Source organism: Rattus norvegicus, chromosome 12 (genome assembly GCF_036323735.1).
Source record: "Rattus norvegicus strain BN/NHsdMcwi chromosome 12, GRCr8, whole genome shotgun sequence".
NCBI lineage: Eukaryota > Metazoa > Chordata > Mammalia > Rodentia > Muridae > Rattus > Rattus norvegicus.
The window spans coordinates 27,718,935-27,738,198 of NC_086030.1; the positions used below are offsets into that span (position 1 = coordinate 27,718,935).

The window sequence follows — 19,264 nt, forward strand, 5'->3', positions numbered from 1 at the left end:
AGAATAGGGATTACCACCATGTCCAGTTTGTAGCAGTTCTAAAAAACAAAGATATTTCCCTTCATCTCATCTTGTACACACACACACACACACACAAACACACATTTTCACTTACAAGCCTTCTTCTGCCCTTGGTCATCTAGGGATCTCTACCTAGAACACGTTGTCTTCGTTTAAGCTTTACCCAGCGACATTTGTCCTGAAGAACTGTGTCCAAGTGGGACCAAGTGGGGCAGACCTAGAGCACCTTAATAAATCTAAGGTGATACCAGAGAGCCCAACATAATGGCACACTATCATCCTAGCCCTTGGGAAGTGGAGAGAGCAAAAAACCAGGGGTTCAAGGTCATCCTCAGCTCCAGCGCTCCAGCTCCGGCCCAGCATGGGCTCCACAAAACCCAAACTGAATCTAGTGATCATTAGAAAGCAGCGTGCAGGGTGACAGACAATGCCAGAGAGGTAGGTGACCACAGGACAGGGCGGGGCAAGGACAGTAAGAGGCAACCACGCGTGAAACCTTCAAGCTAGCACACAATGGGCCTCGGAGGGCAGAGCGTGCGCGCGGCGCTCCGGGGGCTGGCCGCCCCACCACGTGGGCCGCAGAGCGCGCCGGGGCCAGCAGCGGGCCCCGTCGGCCCAAGGCCGGGCGCGGCGGCGCGCGCATGCGTGCGTGCGATTTGCGATCAGGCAGCGCGGCGGACAGCCCCGGTAGCGGGGCGGGAGGGGGGAGGAGGAGTTATATTGCGGGGTCCTTCCTCGCTGGCCCGCTGGTTCCTCAAGGAGCGGAGACGGCAAATGGCGGACTTCGATACCTACGACGATCGGGCCTACAGCAGCTTCGGCGGCGGTAGAGGGTGAGGCGGGCGGGGCGCGGTTTGGCAGGCTGGCGGCTCCGCCGGGCGGAGTGCCGGGAGGTTCGAAGGGGACGGCCTTGCCGCGCTCACTCGAGACGGGCGGCGGGAAGCGGCCTGACCAGGCCCGAGGAGAGGCCTGGAAATGGCGCGCTCCGGGAGCGGCTGGCGACGGTTAGGCTGCCGGGCTCTAGCTTGCTCGCGGCGCACATCCCTCCCTCGGCTCCGCGCCGCACATTGCGAGGCCTCGCTCCGAAAGTTAGACCGCAGCGACGCCGGAGGGTTTCCCGGGGAAACCAGCGCCCGCGTCCAGCTTTATCCTCAGCGCGCTCCGGGCTGGGCTGCAGCACGGAAGCGGGCGGCGGCGGCCTGTCCCTCTCCAGGGTCCCTGCTGCTCGGCCGGGCCCCTGGGTTGCTTCTACGTGAAGCCCGCGGGCCGCGAGAGGGGTGATTTCCCTTCCAATTGGCGTCTGGATCCTGGGACCGTCGGATCCACCGAGAGAGACAGGGAGCGCGGACCTCAACCAAAACAAATACACCGTAGTGGGGAGTGTGCGTGTCTCTTTCTCTCAGCCTCCTTGGCGTTTAGAATGCCTTATTGACAGATACTACGTGTCTGCTGGCGGAAATTGTTGATTTCTTCCTAGTTTCTTCCCTGACCTGGAGAATCGCTTTCGCTTCGTTCTGATTCTGGTCAGATACAGACAACATACTTTAAAACCAATCCTCCAACCTCCCCCAATCCTTTACTGATGAATAGAAAGCTCTTGGTGCATAATTCCAAAAAACCAGCGTCGGGTATTTTGTTCACTTTTAAATAACACGTTACCAGCTGGGGTTGTGGCTCAGTGATAGAGCGATTGTCTAGCATGTCCTAAGTCTTGGGTTCGGTCTCCTGCCAAACAATAGAAATAAACAAGCGGCAGCCACTTGCTTCAAGAAAAGAAAGACGCTTATAGGAGTTTTATGGGACAGTCAGTTTAAGCGTCTTATTTCTCAAGGACACACTTGGCCTTTATCCTTTTTACAGAAAAGGTGACTTGCCCAGAGAATATCCCTGTAGTTTTACTGAGGTGTTAGGTTTCCAAAGTGGCTGCCCCCAAAGTGTCTTTTGTTAGGTGAAGAATGATCATCATTAAATACCCGGGGTTGAAAATGAGTCACCGTCTTGTTTGGTTGCAGTAGTGTACTGGGTACTATTCATGCTTCCTTAAGGAAGAAGTTCAGGGTAAGGTGGAGCCACACATTTTATTTGCTAATAAAAATACAAATAGGTGTTAGGTGAAGTGTTACCATGAATGCCCTTGGGGATAGCTTTCTAGGTATAGGTTTGTACTAACTTGCTGTTGGAATTTTTTTTTTTTTTTAAGATAGGGTCTTTAGTGGGTATGTAATTCTGGCCAACTTAGAACACACCATGTAGATCAGGCTGGCCTGGAGCTGAACCCACCTCTGCCTTCCCAGTGGTGGGATTAGAGGCCTGAGCCATCTTGTTCAGTTTGGGTTGGGTTGGGTTTGGTTTGGTTTTTCTCTACTAGTTTGAAAAAAGTAAATGTACTCAAGGGTTCTTTTTTCCTCCCCAGATCCTAGTGCTATAGAGGTTGGGGCATGAGAAACTCAAGTTTTAAATCTCAAAGGGGAAGAAAACTGCCTTTGACTTAGCACGTGCCACAGTTGAGACGTTTGAATAATTTTAAAACATCAGAAGTAAACAAATTCAAATCTCTCAAAATGCAACTCATTTGAAATACTTACAGGCAGATGAAAATGTTAGCCATCCTCTCAGATGTTCTCTCAAAGCTAATTTGAGAGTCTTAACACTCTTAAAGCATCCCTTAAAGCTGTTTTGAAAGTCCCTTTACTTATTAACACCTCTTTGAACTGAAATTTTCAAGCTGGCTTTGTTCTGTTTCTCTTTTGGGGATAGGATCTCACTATGTAGGTAGCCCTGGCTGACCTTGAAAAACAGATTTGCCTGCCTCTACCTTCAAGCACTGGATTTAAAGGCCTGCACCACTGTACCAGGCCCTTTGGCTGGCTTCTTGTCACTTGGAAGTACGTTTCTCAGTGACTTTGTACTGCTCACTCATTTATTGATAGGAGGCTTTTGCCCACATGTGTCTCCTTTCCTGGTGTCTAAAGAGGCATGTCTGGGATGAGTTGTGAACCACCCTTAGGTACTTTGGTAGAACAGCTGATGCTCTTGGTAAGAGCTGCGCCATCTCAGTTTCTTTATAATCCTGCCTGTCTTGGAACTTGCTGTGTAGACCAGGCTGGGAACTCAGATACTCCTGCCCCTGCCTCCTCGGTGCCCCCTGTGCACAGCCCCCTCTTCTGTTCTGTTTTAGGTAGGGTCTCTTGTAGCCTAGCTTGTGGTACACTCACTAGGTAGGATGACTTTGAACTAACTCTGTCTGCCTTTCGGTGCTTGGTTACAGGCTCAGCACACAGGTGCTCCCTTTCTCTTTGTCTTGTGTGTGAGGGGATGTCTGATGTTTGTTTTTTGAGATGGTCTCTCTGGAGCCTGAGGCAGGAGGATTCCAAGTGAAAACAAGATTATTACTGAGTATTTTATGTCTTACAGAAGAGCAGATCCGCTTCTGCTGGCTTGTTTTGCATGGATTTTTTGTTTTGTAGCCCTTTGTTCCCCTCACCTGCTCAACTGAATATTGAACCAGGGCCTGTTCTCCACTCTGAGATGTACAGGATGGTAGAAGAGGTGACTAGATATCTTTGATCTTTAAATTGCTGTGTTAGTAATGTTCTATCAGCAGTTATATTTGTGCTGTGCAGCACTTAAACCTTATAGGTGCCTCAGCACATATTGGGAGGCCCTTCTTATATTTTTGGTTGTGAGCCTTTAACGGCTGAGCCATCTCTCCAGCCCTGGGAGGCCCTTCTTAATCATTTGTGTGAGGTCCTCTCCTCTGGTCCAGAGCATGAGGCGATAGCTATGGCCTAAGCCTGGCTTTCGGAGTTATATATTCTCCAAAAGCTCCCCCCCCACCCCCCGGAGCTGGGGACCGAACCCAGGGCCTTGCGCTTCCTAGGCAAGCACTCTACCACTGAGCTAAATCCCCAACCCCTCTCCAAAAGCTTTTATTAAAGCCTCAAGATCATCTCATTGTGTGGCCTAGTTGGCTTCAAACTTTTTACAATGTTCCAGAGCTCTTGCCTCAGTCTCTGTCCTCCCAATTTCTGGGATTCTAGTCACATGCCTCTCTGGAAGGACACAAACCTGTTTTGTAGATGTGTTGTGGTCCTGCAGTTGTCAGGAAGTGAGGACTAAGAACTTGGCTTTCTCCTCAAGCCTACCCATGTGCGGATCCATCCTCAGCCTGGACCAAGGGCCAGGAACTGCATTGTTCTCAAGCAAATCAAAACACAGTTCCAAATCCTCGGGAGTTGATTGTACTGACTCTTAAATGGACTTTGTTTTATGGGGTTGTTTGTTTTGTTTTTTGAGACAGTATTTTTAGTCCTGTTCCTGGAGCAGCGCTAACATTAGAGGTGGGCAACAATACATCCAGGTTGGTCTTGTTCTGTGGATCCCTGGCTTACCTCTTGCTCTTCAGTGCTGCCATGCTTCCAGGAATGGTGGGTGCGCACCATCAGGCTGGCTCCTAAATTGTCTTTTGGGAACTCCCAATTTTGTTGTTTGGGTCTGGGTTTTTTTTTTTTTTTTGTTTTGTTTTGTTTTTTTTGTTTTTTGTTTTTTTTGGAGCTGGGGACCAAACCAGGGCCTTGCGCTTGCTAGGCAAGCACTCTACCACTGAGCTAAATCCCCAACCCCTGGGTCTGGGTTTTTAATTTCATGTATGTTGAGTATTCTTGTGAAAGTGTATGTCTCTGCATCATGTTTGTACATACAGTGGCCAGAAAGAAGATACCAGATCCCTTACAGCTGAAACCACAGACAAATGTGACTGCTTGGAATCAAACCCAGGTCCTCTGGAAGAGGTGCTCATAACCCTCTCAGCTCTCCAGCCCAGAGTTTCTGGTTTTGTTGGTCATTAACCATATAAAATGCAAGAAATGGTTTTACATTTGAAACATTTTCGTAACATTTTACATTTGCAACAAAGGCTTCTGGGCGCCTAATTGGAAGCCATCAAGCAGGAGAATTAGATGGAACGAATGTCAGTCTCAAGGACTGAGATTGTTGAAAATGTGTCTGCTAGAAATTGTTGAAAGTACGAATTGAAGTATTTATTCCTGGGCTTGATGTGGTGACATGAGTTGTCTATCCTAGCTGCTCTGTATTCTTTTTTTTTTTTTTTTTTTTCCCGGAGCTGGGGACCGAACCCAGGGCCTTGTGCTTCCTAGGCAAGCACTCTACCACTGAGCTAAATCCCCAACCCCTGCTCTGTATTCTGAACTAAAAGGATGACTTTGGACAACATGGTTAGACTCTGGCTCCAAAACAGACAATAAGGACTAGAGGGAAAAATGTAATTTCTTGGCTGGGCATGGTGGAAGTGGCAAATGCCTTTAAACCCAGCGCTTGGGAGGCATAGGCAGGTGGAGCTCTCTTAAGTTTGAAGCCAGCCTGGTCTCCAGGAGGCTTTACTTTCTTGACAGGATCTCATTCTGTGGCCATGGCCATCTTGAGACAGACAGACACAGTTCACAGATACTGCATGGCTCTGCCTTCCCAGGGCCTCACTAGATTGATTATGTGTTAGGAATGACTTGTCTGTGTGTGCATGTGCTGGTGTCAGATCAGAAGAAAGTGTTCAATTCCCTGGAACCCCATTATGATAGCTGTGGATGCTGAAATGGAGCCCTGGTTCTCTGCAAGAGCAACAAATGCTCTTAGCCAGCTGCTCCATCACCGGCCTTGAATTTTCTTTATAATTAGTGTAATTATCAGTGACATAAATGAGTAGTTACAAATAACTGATAAGGAATTTTTGTGTGGGAGCTGGGGGTGCAGCTCATTTAGGAGTGCACCTGGCATGTATGAAGCCCAGGTTCCATCCCCAGCACCAGGTAAATCACCTGGTGTGTGTGTCTAATCCCAGCACTTGGGATGGAGGGGCAGAAGTGTCAGAAACTCAAGGGCCTCTGCCATGTAGCTAATAGCTAGAAGCCAGCCTAAGATGTGTGGACTTGTCTCAGAAACAGTAAAGAGGCACCAGGCTGTCATCTTGAGTGTGCTGCTGTGGTTGACACCTGAGGAAGGACATCCAGGAGGCTGTTCTCAGGCCTCTCAGTGCTAGCATTCAGAACACTCCTGTAAGCTGAATGGATTCTTCCCAGGGTATTCCTATGGAACATATATTTGGTTGATTTTTGTTGTTAATGTGTTGTTTGGTTTTGTTTTTTGTTTTGAGAGTTTCTCTGTGTGGCCTTGGCTGCTCTGAAACTCACTATGTAGATACAGACCTCAAACTCGGACAGATCCTGCCTCTGCCTCCCTGGTGCTTGGATTAAAGGTTTGACTCACCATCCCAGATGCGTTTGGGATTTTGAAATTTAGTAACAGTCTGTAATTGCAGATGCTGACACGCCTCTTTACACAATGTCCCCTAAATGCAATGATGTCTGAAGTCAGTCTAGTATCAAGGTTTCCAGCCCATCAGTAATGGGAGGTGGTCCTACTCTTGTTGATAGACAAGTCTTTCTCCTCCCCAACCCCCTCTTTTTTTTTTTTTTTTTTTTTGGGGGGGGGGGTTCTTTTTTTCGGAGCTGGGGACTGAACCCAGGGCCTTGTGCTTCCTAGGTAAGCGCTCTACCACTGAGCTAAATCCCCAGCCCCCCCAACCCCCTCTTAAAATGATTCGCCTGAGATCGGTATGTAACCTAGGCATGAGCATGACCTTGAACTTCTGATCACCCTGCTCCAACCTCAAGCACTCCAGTTGCAGGAGTGGCATAATCCGAACTTCCTCTCCACCCCACCCCCACCCCCGAACCCCCAGCTGCATGGTAGGGTGGGCATCATCTACATTGGGTTCTGTGTATGTGTGCAACCCCAGCTTCAGGATGAGTGTAGGCTGTAAGGTTTAGCTAAGTGTGGAGTGTTGGGGATCATCAGAACCTATGCAGGGCTAGTCAGAAGGGAGGGAAGGCAGGAAGAAAGGTGAGAGTTGTATTTGTTGGCTTTTTGTGATGTGTAGCCCTGACTGGGATAGGAGGTGGGTGCTAATGTACCCAGTCCTTTTGTTTTGTGAGTCTGGGTTTCTCTATGTAGCCTTGGCTGTTGTCTACTCTGGCCTCAGAGGTCCACCTGCCTCTCTGTGTGTGCCACCACTGTGTGCTCAGCACACCCAGTCTTCTTAGAAGTGTGTGTGTGTGTGTGTGTGTGTGTGTGTGTGTGTGTGTGTGTGTGTGTGTGGTTTATATGAATCACCAAAAATAAATGAAGACTAGTGAGCTCACTATATAGACCCAGCTGTTATGAACACACAAAAATCTGAACTCCCATCTGCCTGTCTCTGCCTCATCGGTGCTGGGGATAACGGGGTGTGCCAACACACGTGGCATACTTAATTATGAGACTGAGTCTCCATATTTACCCACCTAACCAAGGATGACCTTGAACTCCTGATGCTCCTGTCTACCGCTTGTGTGCCTTTAATACTAAGATTATAGACATGGTGGAGCCTAGGGATTTGTCCATATTGCACAAATACTCTATTGCCGAGATATATCCTTCTCACACACACACACACACCTTTTTTTTTTTTTCTTTTAACTTTGGGTTATTTTGTTGACAGTCTTGCTGGGGCTGGCTTCATTTGAGATTCTGTGTCTGTGACTGGGATCCCAGGCCTGTGCCACCAGGACAGTTGGGCCAATTTGATTCTGTTTCATTTACTTGACTGTATCCAGCCTCCACTAATCTCTGCTTCTTTCATTGGTTTCTTTGGATGCGTGTGGTACTCAGGGCAGCATCCATGACTTCAAGCTTGTTAGACAGGCCCTTCACTGAGTGCTGGATCTGATGGTTTCTTCTTAGTCACTCCTCCTCTGGTCTGGTTGAAACCTCCATGTCTTTGAGTCTGATTCCCTGGTCTACAAAATTGAACTCAGGTTCCTAACGATGTAGAGGATTTCTGTCTGTAGTGGTTTGGTTTTTTATTTTTTGTTTTGTTTGTTTTTTGGGGTTTTTTTTGGGCTTTTTGGGTTTTTTTTTTGTTTTGTTTTTTGTTTTTTTCCAGATTCTTGCTAGAGGGCATGTATGGGGCTTGGCCTTCCATGATCTTGCTCTGACCTCCAGACAGTTCACCATTTGGTTGGGGTGAAAAACTTGACAGCCTAAAGGATTTGGGTCACACTTGGCAGCTGAAAGTTAGAGTTCCTGGATTATAATTTGAAACATTTCTTTTGTGTCATGAATGTCTAGGCTGCTCTTAGTTCGACCACTAGGTTATTGGACAGAGCCATGGCTTGGTGACATGTGTGGTAGAGCCAGGAGTCTGAGAATGTAGGCTTGAGCTTGCAGGAGAGGGGCTGGGCTCTGTGCTTTGGGTTCCCAGTTTCTGTTCTTCCTTGTGTTGTCCCAAGTGCCTGGTTCAGATCATGACCTCAGGTGTGGCAGCTGAACCTTGAGTGCTCTGTGATTGTTATTAAATTTTATATGGCACTTGGTAGTTATGAAGTGGTTTATAGTCAATTAAATTCATTTATGAAACTGATCTTTCAAACTTTTATAAAGTAACAGGCAAAATGGAAGTGTGCTGTGTATAATCATCCAGGCTGGAGGATTGGCCAGCCTGGACTTCATACAGGAAAACAACCACTGATGTTCAGAAAAGTGATTGGCAGAGCTCCTACTCTAGACAGGTTTTTACCACGTAGCCCAGGCCCTGCTAAGGACATACTTATGCGTGGTTAATGCTACCTCTGAGAAGGGTGCTGGCTTGTTTCATCAGGGCTCTGAATCCTGGCTGTTTGGCACTTCCACAGGATTTTTTTTTCCTTGCTATTTGACTGACAGCTAAGCTTTCTGTCTTCCCAAAAGCAGGCATTGCCCCTTGTCTTTGGCTCTGAACTGAATCCCACTACAGTTTTGTTTTTGTTTTTGTTTTTTTTTAGGCAGGGTTTCTTTTTAGTCTGGCTTCCTGGAACTCTGCAGACCATGCTGGCTTTGAACTCAGAATTAAAGATGTGGGCCATCATGGCCAGCAGAATCCCGTTGTCTTTTCTTACAATTATTTTATCTATATACTGTACATTGTATGTGTGTTCAGATACAACAGAAGAGAGCATCGATCCCATTACAGATGGTTGTGGGCCACCATGTAGTTGCTGGGAATTGAACTCAGGACCTGTGGCAGAGCAGTCAGTGCTCTTAACCACTGAGCAATCTCTTCCCACTGTTTTAACTACATCCTTTTAGGCCCCATAGACTTAGGGAGAGACTACTCCTGGGCTTGGGCTTGCTTCCACATAGGTATTCAATTGCTAAACCTTATTCATAATACCTGTGTGTACTTATGAGCTCACTTTTCCAGAAATAAACAGTGCTTACAGTCACACGGAATTGGGAGTACTGTGGTGAGAGCTTGCACTCTCCTGCCCTGGTGTGGGTGAGTCACATCCTTGTATCTAGCATATCCTTGCTGTGTGTGCCACCCACACAGCGTCACAGCTAGGTGAACCTTCTGACAGGTTATTAGAAGGTCAGTCAGAATAACAAGGATCAGTAGTGTGTGGTAAGGTGTTCTGCCTGTGGCACGGGCACAACATTGTCTGCAGGAGTGCTCCACTTTGTGTCACTGCGGCTCAGCTCCTGTGCCATGCTGACAGGTTTAGTAAATGGCAGTTTTCAGATACTCAGATGGCTTACATGTCCACGGTCCATCCCAAAGTGGCTTACTGGAAATAGTCAATGGGTGCTCTGGGAGATGAGAGCACGAGAATAGTGTCAATGGGGCTTAAAGGGTTTTCCTCCTCTCTTCTGGCTAGTCCATTTTGGTTTTTTGTTTTATATATGAGGGTAACTTCACTCCTGCTTTGACTTCCTGGTTACTGGCATATGCCTCCTTGGCTTTTTCTCTTTTTTGTTTATTTGTGTGCATGTTAGGTCAGAGGTCACTGTCAGTTGTCTTCCTCAGTCTTTGAAACAGGTTGTCACAGAACCTGGAACTTACTGTTCAGCTAGGCTGGATGGCTGTAAGGTCCAGAGATGCACACTCGGGTCCTCATGCATACGCGGCAAGCACTGCACCCAGATGGAGCCGTTTAGTCCTCCCCTCCACCCCCAAAGACAGGCTCTTATGTAGCTATGGCTAGTCTTGAACTCTGTCCTGAGTGGTTCCATATTTCTTGTGTGATTGTGAATGGAGAGTATTGACCTAGGTTTTACCACAAAGCATTGCCGGTACAGATTCCAGCCCAGCAAGGGAGCCAGTGTCATAGGCCATGTGGTGTTTGGAGCATCTCGTGTAGTGTTTATATGGCTATTTCTGTCACCAAAATCATAAAGCAAGGATGCTGGGCAGACAGTGTGACAGAGGTCACAATTGGTGGGTTACTCTTATGGATCAGGAACCCTAAACTTTTCTGCATCTCTCCTTTTAGGTCCCGCGGCAGTGCTGGTGGCCATGGGTCCCGAAGCCAGAAGGAGCTACCCACAGAGCCCCCCTACACAGCTTACGTAGGAAATCTCCCTTTTAACACAGTTCAGGGTGACATAGATGCTATCTTTAAGGATCTCAGCATACGGAGTGTGCGGCTAGTCAGAGACAAAGACACAGACAAATTTAAAGGTAAGCTGGGGTGTTTATTGTGGGTGATAGGGAAGGTTAGGTGGGGGAGGCATGAGTGAAAATGTGTTGGCTAAGCCAAAAGCTGAGTGTCCTGTGTGAGCCTGGTCCGAACAGCAGAGATCAGCATCCGTTGGCCGGCCTTTAGTTCCGTTCTGCAGACCCTGGGGGAAGCCAGGTTTTGTACTTGATGTGGTGTAATGGGATATGGCGTATGCCAGGTTTGCCTGCCCAATGTTCATGCAGTGTGTCTGCAGGTACGGGGGGGGGGGGGGGGGGGGGAAGCGGTCTTAGGGAAAGCACGTAATAAAGCTAAGGACTTCTTTAAAAAAAAAACCATGTGTTTGTGCATCCCTAAAAATGACTTTTAAGTAGATTTATTTACATCGTATTTGTATATGAATGTTTTACATACATGCATGGTCGTATAGGAGCCGTGTGTGAGCCCATTAGGCTGCCTGGGTCTGGGTTTACAAATAGATAGTTGTGCACTACTGTATGGGTGCTGAGAAGTGGATCCTGGTCCTCTGTAAGAGTAGCAAATGCTCTGAACTAGCGAGCCGTCTCTCCAGTTCTGAAGAGCTCTCCCTCACTGGCTCATTTTATTGGTAATTGTTATCAAATCAGGACGTAAGCTCAGAGGTGCCAGGCTCCCTTTGGAAGAAGCCTGTTTGGGGAGGAAAAGAAGGAAGCAGCTTAAGCAGTGCTGCTGTTTTGGTGCCTGTTGAGTTAGTGTTCTCCACCTGATGGAATATAATGGACGGCTCAGAATGCGGCTTCGCTGGCAGAGGGCTTGCCTAGCGTGGTCACGGCTCTGGGCTCCTTCCCTAGCGTTACATAACCAGGCCCGGTGGTGTGGGCCCACAGTCCAGCACTTGCGAGATGGGGCGCAGGATCGGAAGTTCTGGTTGTCCTTAGTTACTTAGCTGGTTTGGGGACCAGCCTGGTTACATCAGACTTTATTGGGGGTGGGAGCACACTAGGATGTTCTGGGGTTCCTGCTGATGCTGGTAAGATCCCAGCCGGCCTAGAGTCCAGGGTGTATGTGTGTTCAGTATGGCTTCTGTTTTCTTCCAGGGTTCTGCTATGTAGAATTTGATGAGGTGGATTCCCTGAAGGAGGCTCTGACCTACGACGGTGCAGTAAGTGCCCTCAACTTCCCTTGCTCTGGCAGCAGCCTGAGCAACCTGCTGATACATAACTGTCTTCTCCTTGTCCTCAGCTCTTGGGTGACCGGTCACTTCGTGTGGACATTGCAGAAGGCAGAAAACAAGACAAAGGTGGCTTTGGGTTCAGGAAAGGCGGACCTGATGACAGAGGTGATGAGCTGTTTTAAACTGGACAGAACTTGCTGTGTGCACACTGCTTGCTGCCCCGTGTGTCATTTATCGAGCACTGGCTCAGAGCCCTGATAGGTCCCTGAGAGCTTAGGTTTTGTCTTATTTCTGAAGTGACGTTAGAGTTTCTATTGTTGCGATGACTAAAAGCAGCGTGGAGGAAAGGGTTTATTGTTTATTGGGCTTATACTTTATGTCAGTGTTCACCATTGAAGGAAGTCAGGGCAGGAACCTGGAGGCGAAGCTGATGCAGAGGCCACGGAGGGTGATGCTTATTGGCTTGCTTGCCATGACTGACTCAGCCTGCTTTCTTTCTGTAGCTGTCTTCAGACACACCAGAAGAGAGCATCATCTTATTATAGATGGCTGTGAGCCACCATGTGGTTGCTGGGGTTTGAACTCAGGACCTCTGAAGAATAGTCAGTGCTCTTAACCACTGAGCCATCTCTCTAGCCCCCTACATCCCAGACTTATGAAGGCATTTTCATAATTGAAGTTCCCTCCACTCGTGACTCTAACTTGTGTTGAGCTGACATGAAGCTGTCCAGCCATGTCCTTGGGCTAGAGAGGTTTCTCTTGCTGGGACTGAAAGCATCTTGGGGAGAAAGCATTTATTTGGCTGCAGTCCCTTGTCTAGGGAAGCTTAGGCAGAGAACACTGGGGAATGCTGCTCCCGTTTTGCTCAGTTTGCTTCCTTATACAACCCCGGGCTCACCTACCCCCTTAGACATGCTCACAGGGGATCAGGCCAGTCTGGGGAAGACAGTTTCTCACTGGAGGTTCCCTCTTGTTAAATGATTGTTTGTGTCGTGATGACAAGAGTAATGAGCACAGACCTCAACTTTGTCTTTTTGTGTGTGTGTCCTCAGGAATGGGTGGCTCTCGAGAACCGAGAGGTGGATGGGATTCCCGGGATGACTTCAGCTCTGGTATCAGTATTTAACATTCCACTCTTCCCTCGCTCCCTTGTCTCTCAGGAGCGTTCAACCTAGACAGGCTTTTAGTTCCTCCCAAAAAGTCTCCATGCTAAGCCTCAGGGCTGGGCAGAGAAGTCAGGCCCCTCCTTTTGCTCTCCTCTGAGCCTGTTGCTGGGGCTATAGCCAGGACAACTCTTAGGTTTGTATACAGTACAGAAAGAGATAGCAGTGATTTTGGAAATAACTTAGAGGCTCCAGAGCTGCCGAGGAAACCTCTCCGGTATGGGTCCTGGTGGCCAGTGTTTCTCTCTCTTGAAGGGCATGGAGCTCTGCTTCTTCACTTCAGGGTAAGATAGGTTGATCAGAGGATGTCTGCATCAGTAGGGATGAGAGGCACAGACTAGAGCAGTCAGAAATGAACTTGCTCATAAAAGTACAGTAGCAGTGAGCAGTAAGTCTGTAATTTTATGTATGAGCTGGTTTCTGACTAAAACGCGCAGCATATGTCTCAGCCAGCCCGGCAAGGAAGCAGCTCCTGAGGGGAAGCAGCTCCATAGGGCCTCAGGTCCTGGAGAGACCTAATTCTAGGGCCAGAGCCTTTCCCAGTTGCCTTGTTTCAGCCAAGAATGCAGTGGGAACCCTTGCCTTACCACTCTTGGGTCCCAGAGGCAGCTGCCAGGGTGATGCCCTCTAAGACACCTGTGGATCTGACTTAAGTATTCTGACAGTGTTCTAAAGGAGTGGGGCCTTTTTCTCTTTTTTAAATAGAGGGGAATACAGTGAAGAGAGGAGGTAGAAATGTCCCCGTGGGGCTGGAGTAGGAATAGGTAGCTCAGCAGCAAATCACGTAGGGAGAGGTCCTGAGTTTAAGTCCCACACCACACATCCCTCTCCCACCAGTGTGCTAACCCTGACTTTGTAAAGAACAGGGGTTTTCATGGTGTGCTTCCTAGAAGTCAGTCCCTGGATGAGCTTGTCTCCTGCATAACCTTCCCGGTGCTTAAGGGCTTCGCTTACAGTTTCTGTGTGTGAGTGCTTCTCTGCTGTGTATATGTGTACCAGTGTGTGCTTGGCTCCCACACGTGTGGGAGAGGGAGGGCATCTTAAAATGACCTAACCTATAATTCAGTGCTCAGAGAACTGAGGTGGAAGATCTCAAGTGCAGTCAGATTGAGTCACGAAGTAAGGCCCTTACTTAAACAACTTGAAAAGTAGTTGGAGGGAGTAAAATTTCCACTACAAAGGGGGAATTCAAATGAAGGGTGCAGACGGTTGTCTGGATGTATTCTTGTGCTCTATATGTGCTGCTCTGGTTTTTGGTTTTGTTTAGGTAAGAGCCTACCGTGTATCCTTTGCTTGCCTGGAACACATTATAGCCCAGGCTGGCCCCAAACACAGTTCATCTTCCTCCTGAGCAGGGGGATTAAAGGCATCTGCGTGCGCGCGTACATGGGGGGAAGGGTGTGGATGTGTGTGTGTGGGTGACAGTTTTCAGAGGAAGTCTCCTTCCAGTGTAGTTAGGAAGCACCTTGCCTTGCAGAGCCCTCTCATCTCTTGGTTTATTTTTGATACCTGTTCTCACTGGCCAGAGCTTAACAGTTCACTGAGTTATGGGGTTATAAGTTCATGGTACCACATGTGAGCCCGTGGAGACCGTCTTTATCTGCTAGAGCTGGAGGTGACAGGAGTTGTGAGCCCCTGGTGTGTAGTGTGGCCTAAGAATAACAGGCTCTTAATGAATGGATGGGTGGGTGGATGGACGGCTAGGTCATCTCTGGCCTGGCCACCGTCATTGTGTTTTCTGTTTTTAATGAGGCTTCCTATGTGATCTTGGCTGGCCTAACATCTATAGCGCTCCTGCCTCTGAGAAAAGCCTTCCGTTTGCTCAGAATTCGGCATCTCTTGAGTAAGCTGCAGTTTATACTGTGGGTGCAAGGTACCCTCTCTGATTGGTATTGTGTGGTCCACACCTCAGCAGAGACAAGTGGAATGGAGTGGTTGCCTTGAATCCACCAGTACCCCAGTAAGGCTGGGCATTGCTTGGCAACAGAATGCTTCCCTGGTACAAGGCCTGGGTCCATTCCCAGATGTGTTATCTCCCTGCAATGCAGAGGGGTTTGTACACTTTAATTTTGATTCCAGATTCCAGACACATATCACATTGAAGAATCAATTCATAGAAGATTGTGTGTCTCTGTTTATGTGACAGTGTTTTTGACTCAGTGTCTTCTTTCCTAGGCTACAGGGATGACTTCTTAGGGGGTAGGGGGGGCAGTCGCCCTGGGGACCGGCGAGCAGGCCCTCCAATGGGGAGTCGCTTTCGAGATGGCCCTCCTCTGCGTGGCTCCAACATGGACTTCAGAGAACCCACAGAAGGTAAGGCAGCATCCTTGGGACTCATTATCTGCTCCTTTAAACCTTCCTTCTTGCTCTGCATTGACCCTGGTCTGAATAGTAGGCTGGCCTCGGTTGTCAGTCATCAAATTTGTAAGGCAATTTTGAAATTAGATAGGTCTTCTTTTTTTTTTTTTTTTTTTTTTTTTTTTTTTTTTTTTTTTCGGAGCTGGGGGCCGAACCCAGGGCCTTGCGCTTCCTAGGTAAGCGCTCTACCACTGAGCTAAATCCCCAGCCCCTAGATAGGTCTTATAATATAGTAGCACATAATCTTGGCACTTGGAGAGCGATGGGTAAAGGCAGGAGGATCCAGAGCTCAATGTCATCCTCATCTACATATCAAGTTTGAGGCCAGCCTGGACTAAATGAAGCCGTCATGGAAGGCATGGAGCCCATTTTCTATAACCTGTGTTTTCTGTCTTCCAGAGGAACGAGCACAGAGACCGCGGCTGCAGCTTAAACCTCGGACAGTGGCAACACCCCTCAATCAAGTAGCCAACCCCAACTCAGCCATCTTCGGGGGAGCCAGGCCCAGAGAGGAAGTGGTTCAGAAGGAGCAAGAATGAGCTTAGGTTGGGAGGGAATGGGGTGTGGGGGAGCTGGAGCAAGAGCACAGCCTGGTGGCAGGCAGTCGCCCTGCAGGCCCCATTCCCGCCTGGCACTGTCCTCCTTACAGCGGGAACACAGAGCTTGCGAGTGCATGTCAGCTGTTAACAAGTGGTTTCTAGTACATTCTTGGCTTTGCTGTATCTATCTAGTGCCTGTTTTGTGCTTTCTTTCTGTTTTCTTTCTCTCCCCTCTCACTCCTGGCCTCTCCCTGCTCCTTCCCACGCCGTGTGGATGTCGGTCACGTGTGGAAGGTGGGCTGAGGTGCCTCATCCTTTGCTTTCTTTCTTTCCTTTCCGCGCCCTGGCCACGCTCCGGGTGTGCTGTCCTCTGCTTTTTCTCAGAGCTTCTCTCCAATCTGCATGTCGAGTTCTGTGTTGCTGTGGCTTCTGGGAAAGAGCTGGGGCCACTAGCTAGGCGGCTGTGGTGGCCTGTTGGTAGGTATCCAGCTGGGATGAGCACACAGAATTGGAGGCATCTTGCTTTAAAACAAGGAAACTGCCTTCTGGTCCCGAGAGGCTGCTGTGTTTGGGGTCAGTCACCTGCCCCAAGCAGCCTGTTCAGGTATAGCAGGCTCCTGTCAAACAGTGAGGCCAGAAGGGTGCAGGGAATTGGGACATTCTGCTCTGGTGGCTCTGGGTGCCAGTGGCCATGTGGCTTTGCTCCTGCTCGCTCTAAGACCAAGTGGAAGCTCATTCCCTGCTCTTCCTGGGCCGTGGAGGCCCCTTGGGGGTGCAACCCGCTGCAGCTCAATCCGCTTCCTGCAGCCGAGGCCTGTAGGAAGCAGGGGTGGTGCTGGAGCTGCACCGGGCAGCTGTGCCTGCACTGAGTCTGCGCTCTTTCCCTTGTGTCTGTCTGCTCCAGGGCGCTTAGCCCAAAAGGCTGCTCCCCACCACAGCTCAAGGCCTAGAGTCTGGCACTTTCTCTGATCGGTTGCACAGCTGTTGAGAACCTCAGTACCTGGGTGTCTAGAAACCTCTAGGCTTGCTGCTTGCTCTGTGGGGCAGACCCTGCTCCCACAGACAGTGCTGAGCACTCACTTGAGAGCAAGGGGATCAATCAGGCTTTGCTTTAGCTCGGACAGCTGTGTGTGAACAAATGGAAAGTGATTTGGCACCGAGTCTCCATCTGTTCCAGTCGGAGCAGGTAGGGGTCAGCCAGCCACTAGAGCCTTGGGAAAGAAGGGCTGAGGTGCGCAGCTTGCTCGTTAGCCAGCAGCTTCCTGCCAGCCACCCCTTGGCTCATGATTGTCTTTGTCGCAAGGTCTCGGCAATTTACAGAACTCTCACTCCTTCCCTCGCCTGCCATCTTCTCTGCTTCTGAGATAAGAACCATTTGTGTAACACCAATACCTAACTTAAGACAGACATGCATTGCGTGGTTGTAATCAAAGCTGATGCTTTCAGATGATCTAATCCATCTCCAATGCGGAAAAGACAGAACAGGCACGTCCATCCACACTGCTGGGCGCCCAGCTGACTCTGTAAGAATGGAATTCCAAACACTTAACACATTCAGTTCTATGACAGAAAGTGAGTCTATGGATATGGTATTTTGTGAATGATCTTTTAAATAAAAGAGAACCTTACATAACACTTACTGCTTGTCTTTCTGGCCACTTGTGAAGTTGAGTTTTGAACTTTGGGAGTGCTACTGAGAAGCATTTAGAAGTAATTCGGGTGGCATGTTATATGGTCAAACCATGGTCCTGCTACACAAACCCTGTGCCACTGAGTTGTACTCCATGGTGTGTTGCATGGCCCAGTTTGCAGAAGCCTGATTCTTGGAGCCTCTGAAGAAGAAAGTCGTCTCGGCACTTAAAGGGCAAGCGTTTACTGTGTAAGCATGTCCCACATCCGTGTGGTGCATACCCATACCCGGCACCCAGGGGATGGAGACAGAAGTCACCTGGGCTTGCTCAACAGCCAGGCTAGCCAGCTGTGTGAGCTGTGGTGAGAGGGCCTTTGAGGAGCTAGAGGTGGCTCCGTAGTTAAGGGCACCAGTTGCTGCTCTTCCAGAGAACCCGGGTTAAACCCACATGGCAACTCAAGCGTCTGTAACTCCAGTCCAGGAGGTCTGGTGCCCTCATTCGTGCCTGTGAGTACCTTTGCAGGTAAAACACCTTATTCATAAAATGGTTGTGCCGGGCATAGGGCCCACCTTCAGTCCTATGGGGGCAGACAGGCAGAGCACTTGAGTTCAAGATACCACACCTCTAAAATGGAGGAACTTACAAGGTTAGTTTACTACCTCAGTGGCCCTAGCAGAATATCCAAACAGAGAGGACCTTTTTCAGTGTTTGGACCATGTACATCGATGTAGAGAGTTCAGACATTTGGTTCCTGGTTTCTCTGCTTTTGTAGGATTCCATGTTTTGTTTTGTTTGGTCCTGGGCTTTGAACAGAAGGCCTATGTGTTACATGAAAACACTACAAGTCAGCAACACGCCAGCTTCTGTGGCGTTAAGACTAAACCAAACAGGAAACTGCATCCTGAAATGTTCTTCCTTGAGGATTCATTTTGTTAGCCAGATTGTCTCTCCAGAGTCAGGATTGATGACTTTGGGGGCAGGATTTTTCTTTGTATTATGTGGGTGCTCATGGTGGCTAGGCAATGTTGGGTATGGTGGAGCTGACTGTGTGTGTGTGTGTCCGTCCATCCGTCTCTCATGTGGGTACTAGGATTTGAACCCTGGATTGTCTTCAAGAGCAGCTGCTGTTCCATGAAGGGAGCCTACTCCGTCCTTGCACATCCTCAGCTCTCAAACATCAGATAATGCATAAAGGTAGATGTTGGTCTGGAGAGATGGCTCAGTGGTTAAGAGCACGCTAGAGGTCCTGAGTTCAAATCCCAGCAACCACATGGTGGCTCACAACCATCTGTAAAGAGATCAAGAATAAACTCCCTACTGAAGCTGTGTGTAGAGGTGCACGCCTTTAATCCCAGCACTCAGGAGGCAGAGGCAGGCTGGTCTCTGAGATCAAGACCAGCCTGATCTACAGAGCAAGTTCAGGACAGCCAGGGCTACAAGTGGTTTGGGGCTTGAGATCAGCTTATCCGTTAAAAGCATTCACTGGGGGTTGGGGATTTAGCTCAGTGGTAGAGCACTTGCCTAGGAAGCGCAAGGCCCTGGGTTCGGTCCCCAGCTCCGAAAAAAAGAACCAAAAAAAAAAAAAAAAAAAAAAACCAAAAAACATTCACTGACTTTCCAGGACCTACACAGTAGCTCACAGCGCGTAACTTCATCTAGTTCTACAGGTCTGAGCCTCTAATTCTAGCTACTGTAAGGACCGAGGCAGAAGGGTTACAAGTTCAAGGCCCATCCTGAACTGCATAGCCAAGAGGCAGTCTAAAAATGAAACATTAAAGCTCTCTAGGGGTGGGGTGTGCCTCCACATTTAGCTTTGTGCTGTGTGGGAGATGGACCCTAAGCAACCCAACCC

At 48.8% G+C, this 19,264-nt stretch overlaps 1 protein-coding gene across 2 annotated transcripts; it reads left to right on the plus strand.

The window, feature by feature from the left end:
• Window positions 1–592: 592 nt before the first annotated feature.
• On the plus strand, window positions 593–17,416 carry Eif4h (eukaryotic translation initiation factor 4H). 2 transcript variants are annotated; one of them, NM_001006957.2, is made up of 7 exons: window positions 758–854; window positions 10,383–10,570; window positions 11,645–11,709; window positions 11,790–11,886; window positions 12,774–12,833; window positions 15,060–15,197; window positions 15,642–17,416. In NM_001006957.2, the coding sequence occupies exons 1-7, from the start codon at window positions 796–798 to the stop codon at window positions 15,779–15,781; spliced, it is 747 nt and encodes a 248-aa protein (NP_001006958.1). In that variant the 5' UTR covers window positions 758–795; the 3' UTR covers window positions 15,782–17,416. The 2 variants fall into 2 exon arrangements, with proteins under 2 accessions (XP_006249196.2, NP_001006958.1); XM_006249134.4 differs by lacking the exon at window positions 12,774–12,833 and having other exon boundaries at window positions 593–854.
• The last annotated feature ends 1,848 nt before the right edge of the window (window positions 17,417–19,264 follow it).